This window comes from Diaphorina citri, unplaced genomic scaffold (assembly GCF_000475195.1).
Source record: "Diaphorina citri unplaced genomic scaffold, Diaci psyllid genome assembly version 1.1 scaffold781, whole genome shotgun sequence".
NCBI classification, from domain to species: Eukaryota; Metazoa; Arthropoda; class Insecta; order Hemiptera; family Psyllidae; genus Diaphorina; species Diaphorina citri.
In genome coordinates, this window is record NW_007378214.1 from 121,263 (window position 1) to 127,488 (window position 6,226).

The window sequence follows — 6,226 nt, forward strand, 5'->3', positions numbered from 1 at the left end:
TCGTCCTTGCCAATTTGCCATTACACTCATCTCAACATCAGGGGTGGACCAAAAATTGTTCGAGGCTCTCATAAAATAGTAAAAGCTGCTGAATTGCAGTTGTTGGGCTCTTAAAATAATAATTGATGTTACCCTCGAAAAAGTAGATACCAAATAAGGAGCCATTTTTAATTCCTCATTTCCGCAAAACATCCAAATTCCGGTATTGATTTATTTCTTATGCCTTTTTGCCATAGAGAATTGATACTTGATAGCATTATTGCTTCAAGCATATCGGAGTACTTTGTTTACTTAGGAGTGAAGAAAGAAAGGATAAGGTAAAGCATGGATGCACAAAAGAAAGTTTTTCAGCTTTTCTCACTATTCAATGTCAAATGCACACAATTTGCTTTGAGCACTTTACTGTTTCAAAAATGCTCTTCAGTTAGAACTTCAGTCACAATATACTGTATCACAGAACAAACATTCAACACATTATCTTTTACTGATTTTACTTGAGGAAAATGGATATAATGTAACCCTTTTACACATCGGATTTGTATTAGAAAAGAAAGTTGCAATGTCTGGGATCACATCATGGGAAGTCTGCTAATGAAAGAGGAAATAATAATTTACAAAGACCAAGTCAACATCTGATGAGATATACAGATAAAAGCTTTGAATGATGTACTCGTATAAATGATAAGTATCGAACAATAATAATATTATGGCAATATGAAATAAGGGGAAAGCTCTCCTACCTCCCAAGCTTTATTAGGAATTGTGATGAAGTTTTCATACTTTTCATTATGAGGGGGAAATTTTCCATCTGAAGGGCGGGTGCTGAGGGCAATAAAATACCGATGTCAATCTATGTTGTTATTATGAATTATTCAAAGCCCTTCTTGTTATGTCAGCAAATTGCGAGTTATCTGTGTGATCTTTCAAAGATGAGTAGTTACTGATTAACGCACGATAACGGAAGATTGTGTGTACGAGTATTACCTTTGACTTTCCGATGAGACTTGAGAGTTGCTGATTCTGTGATTTCTATTGTGAAATGATATTCACTCCAGGAAATCGGCTAATACAGAGCCACAGTCTAACAAAAGGGTGATAATAGTACTTCGTACTTCAATCTAATCACAAAAAATTATGCGCACCCGTACAAAATAGGTACATAAAAAATAGGGGATATACAATAAAAGAATTATCCTACTCTATTACTGACGTATGACGTGCCAAATGTTCTATATGAAGATCATCTCGGAGATTTTCAAGTATCTTTCCAAGGAAGTTAATTCATTTCACGATTTCTCTCGAACAGTTTGTCTATTTTTTTATGAAATTGGGCAAAACGTTTGACAAACCAAAGAAATTTCCTCAGTAGCCAGTATAGTACTATAGTAGTTATCACTTTCCTGTACAGAACAGTTATCTCTACACACACTTCCTCCAATCATGTTTTTGTCATCAGTCTTTTTTTTATATATATGTCATTACTCATTACTACTTTTTAGGTAAGTAAGTAGGTAGAAAAGTTGGTTCTGTTCATTGTAACAACACTTCTTCATGAGAATCATGAGTTGATGAATGCAAGTAATCTTGAACGCACCATTATGGATTTCTCATGTTTCCATTGTTTATCATTCCACCACTAGGTGCGCTAGTGTCTTACTACTCCTTGCGCCATTGTTTACTGCTACATTGATATGTCACTATTTTCTCCTCACCTCACATCGAGGCTTGGTGGTCTAGGGGTATGATTCTCGCTTAGGGTGCGAGAGGTCCCGGGTTCAAATCCCGGCCAAGCCCAATTTTTTGCCAGCAGCTTTAAAAAAATTGTCATTTCAGACTTGCTGGATTTTCTGGCATCTGATTGCACACCTAGACCATAAAAGGAATATTCCTACCAAATTTCAGCTTTCTAGGTGTTGTGGTTCTAGAGATAGAGCGATCAGTGTGGAACTATGAACTGTGAACTGTGAATGGAGTGAATGGATCTCTTTCTTATAATATAAGATATTTCATTATTATTTGTTAGAAGACCTAAAATATCGTTGGATCTAAGGACTTGAACTCGTGTGTTTGAGGAAATTTAAAAGAAAAAAAAAATCATCAAACCTGAATTGATTAAATGTAAATGCGATGTTAGCTGATATACCTCTGATCAGATGGTGCATGTGTCACAATGTCACATCCACCAATGAAAGTTCCAATCATAGAAACATTGCCATTTTTGAACAGCGTATGATATCTGTTCTCTGACTTTCCGGTGTAGGTATTCTCTTATTTTTTCAGTCTACCTGTTTATTTATAATTAGAATTTGCCGTGTCCTCTATGAGTTCAAAATATGAACCGGAAATTAATCATAACTAAAAATGAAACAGATTGATGTTGGTTTACTTCTAATATATGTAGGTAGGTGCTAATACTAATTCTGCCATAAACATGGACAAAACTAGCTCATGGTTACATGTCACTGTTCCACAAACCTGGGAACAAAAACAGTACCTACTTGGAAATTCACAAGTTAATAGTTACTACAGCTTCCACTATAAACATAAAACCATCATTCCTAAACTATATTTACCATCACTCCTAAACCGTATTTATTAAAAACCCCTTATGTACAAATGTACATATAAAGTATAAACTGAAGGAAAACAATTAATTGTATACCCCGCTCCGAATTATCTTTTACGAAACTATTACGTCATGTTGTATCCAGAACAGTTAAAAACTTACCCTGGATGTCAAAGGTCGTTGGGGTTAATAGCCACTATAAACATAAAACCATCATTCCTAAACTATATTTACCATCACTCCTAAACCGTATTTATTAAAAACCCCTTATGTACAATGTACATATAAAGTATAAACTGAAGGAAAACAATTAATTGTATACCCCGCTCTGAATTATCTTTTACGAAACTATTACGTCATGTTGTATCCAGAACAGTTAAAAACTTACCCTGGATGTCAAAGGTCGTTGGGGTTAATACAGAAGTTTATTGCCAATAAAGAAGCCCACAAACAAACACAAATTAGTTTCAATTGTGTAAAGGTAAGGGAGGCACAAAGAAAGAGGATGTGCCCCCACCCTTTTACACGGAAAGTTTGTCATAAAATGATCCCCGACCCTGCCCAGGAAGGGAAGATTTACCTGAAAACTGAATAGGGTGCAAAAGCTGCAGGGATAAAATTTATTACTTTGTAATAAGTTTCCAACTTTTCTTCCATTATCTTCAAATAAATCTAAGATTTTAATAAACTTTAAGAAATGAAATCTTAAAGCTGTCTCTACCCGGTGTTTTGTTGGAAGTTATAGAAGTACTTACCTACCTATATTATTTTTGCTAGGAAATGAACTTTTCAGTCTGATCCGTGGAAGATATAAACAAAATTTATTCTGTGCTTTACATGAACTTCGAAAATATTACATCGACTATTAAATGTATAACACCACATCCTAGTTTTTATGAGTGAGTAGGTATTCATAGAAAAGGGCTTTACTTCTAACCTTTATAGAGGATTTGGCAGATTTATTAAAAGTTCCAAGTGAATATGACGTCTTAAATCCCATCAGGTATACTAGAGTAGGTAATTAGTTTTTACTTTCCTTATCCTATAGGAAGGAAAGTAATGTAATCGGGTCAAATTTTCGATGGTCAGATTTTAGTGCCAAAACACGTTCCTATATTATTTTTGCTAGGAAATGAACTTTTCAGTCTGATCCGTGGAAGATATAAACAAAATTTATTCTGTGCTTTACATGAACTTCGAAAATATTACATCGACTATTAAATGTATAACACCACATCCTAGTTTTTATGAGTGAGTAGGTATTCATAGAAAAGGGCTTTACTTCTAACCTTTATAGAGGATTTGACAGATTTATGAAAAGTTCCAAGTGAATATGACGTCTTAAATCCCAGGTATACTTACTAGAGTAGGTAATTAGTTTTTTTTATGTTGGTTTCATATAAAATGTATTTTCTTCACGCAATGTCGCATCATTCTTAATTATGTCTGTCACAAGTTTACCGGTCTTTACAGCAGAACATGATAATTACAGCTGTTCTAAATGCATCTTTACGCTCCTAATAGTTTCCACATAAATTAACACCAATAGCAAAATCTCTCTCCACATGTCATGAATACACTTGACTTGCCATGAGAATCAACTACTTGGCGTTATTTGCTTGACACATCCTAGTCTAAACAAAAACATGACTTCATGACCCACATCTAACACCATGCAGAAACCTTGGCACTCAATTGAGATCTATTAAACCGAGATATTTCACTCTTGAGAGTTGAGACGTGGATGACTTCATAAGAGATTTTCGTGATAACAAGCAATAAAATTGAAATATAAACATTGTTAATGGAAAAAACGTATACCACTTCTAGAACAGCAGTCAGGTCATTCTCTCACCAAACAGCCAAACCTTATTACCTTATGAGTTATGAGCGTCAGTAGCAAATAGTGGGTGCCCTAAGAAATTTACCATTTCCGGCACCCTGCTAGAATTAAATTGAATTTTATTTTATTTTTTAAAACGAGTTTTCCTTCTGTACTGTGGAAATGCCATTAGAAAAACGTTATTTTAACCCCCCTGTAACGTCTCCATGGCAACCATCCCCTCACACGTGGCTCCCCATATTTCCCCCATCTTACCTGGAAGCCGAAAGCCGAGACTTTTGTGTACACAATTTCGGTAGACCTTTCTAACCTCAAGTTTGGAAAAGTTAAAACCCAATCACCCGTTACGTCCCCCCTTCCCTCCTCCTCACACCCTTCCAAGTTTGAAGGGTGACTTATTGAAGATGTCAGTTCGTCAATGAACGTCTTTGTATATTCTTTGCCTACAGCTCTATATTTGTTGAATATAGATAATGTACCTACATTTTTTCCCTTTCTTTTTATACTGTTTCTTTTGTAGCAGTAAAACAGCTGACTTCCTGGCACATCATCACGTTGATCAGGTGGACGAAAAGAGGCAATATTTCCAATCAAATTCTTTAAACTCGGAGAATTGAAATCTTTGAGGAAACTCACAAATACCCCATTGGTGGATCCCACTCCAGAAAAGACGAAAGTTGAAAAGAAGATAATCCAAGATGACTTGTATGGGAACAACAGTATTAGGATATTGTACTACATGTTAAGGTACATTCAAAATGTGATATAATTCATACACAAAGAATTGTTCTAAGTAAGCATGTCCATGTTCATGCTCGAGATGGTTCTCATTCTCAAACATCATCTTCTGTTTCAAAACAGAACCAAAACAAAGAAAACTCATCAGACCATAAACCATAAGAACGACCAAGTCATTGGATATCACAGCGACCATTGTACCACCAACAATGGGAAGATAGTTCAACGTAACAACATAAAAGCTGTCTATGTTGTAAAAAAACTTGATTTTGAAGAATTTTCAAATATGAAATGAATCTCTTATCTATCTAATTCCGTCAGATCATCAAAGATAACATTTATATAAATTAATCCTCTTTATAACTACATTTGACACTTAAAAATCCAAGTAAAACGAATGAGAAACTTCATGCTGGCACCATAAAAAACTTGAGGCCTCATAAGTTTTTCACACGCTAAGTGTTATTTGGTGCACATTGTTGTGTATGATGGTGGTTTCGAACCAGTGTATTTCGGTTTTCCAATATCCAATATTGGCTAGAGTGAATTGATTCAATCCTCAGTCTTGGTTTTCGCTCTGGTGAGTCTTCACAAAATAAATTTGTTCCAATGTTCTATTTTCAAAGTGATCTTTTCTTACTACATTAGAACTCTAATTCAACATTCGTTTCAACCCTGAGAAATGTATATTCAATGTGTCTAAAGTAAAATTCCTTGGTCATGTGATTGACGAAAACGGATGTGTGGTGGTGATGGTATCGACCTGAGCAGGTGTGTCTATGTTGGGCAATGGGCGGTAGGAACAATTGCAGTTTGTGTGAAGTCATTGACCTCGGTAGAGCCTCTAGTGTTAAAAACTCAAGGACTGTTTGGTAAAAGTAGCTAAAAGTAGGGGTTAGGTGTCTGATAAGAAGCAATTCTTTAGAGAAGTACCCCCTCTAGCTGAGCTTATTAAGACTTATCTTAAGTAACGTTACATTAAGTACCTGGTTTTAGCCAAGTTGGGAAAAGGACAACATCGCCCGGTCCGTTTTAAGTATTAAGCGAAACTGAAAAAGTGAGTAGTTGCATACTTTAAA

The 6,226-nt window shown here is 35.4% G+C and overlaps 1 protein-coding gene and 1 non-coding gene across 2 annotated transcripts in view; both read left to right on the forward strand.

Annotated features, from left to right (window-relative positions):
• The first annotated feature begins 1,722 nt into the window (after positions 1–1,722).
• Trnap-agg lies at positions 1,723–1,794 on the forward strand. The gene has a single exon. It is a non-coding gene; the product is annotated as a tRNA-Pro (tRNA).
• A 3,414-nt stretch (positions 1,795–5,208) lies between these two features.
• The window catches only part of LOC113468588 (charged multivesicular body protein 5), a gene marked incomplete at its 3' end in the record, with an annotated part of 2,482 nt that continues 1,464 nt past the window's right edge, over positions 5,209–6,226 (forward strand). The window contains exons 1-2 of the mRNA XM_026825612.1: positions 5,209–5,400; positions 5,711–5,727. Of these exons, the coding sequence (XP_026681413.1) occupies positions 5,209–5,400; positions 5,711–5,727 (209 nt within the window). The remainder of the gene's footprint in view (positions 5,401–5,710; positions 5,728–6,226) is intronic.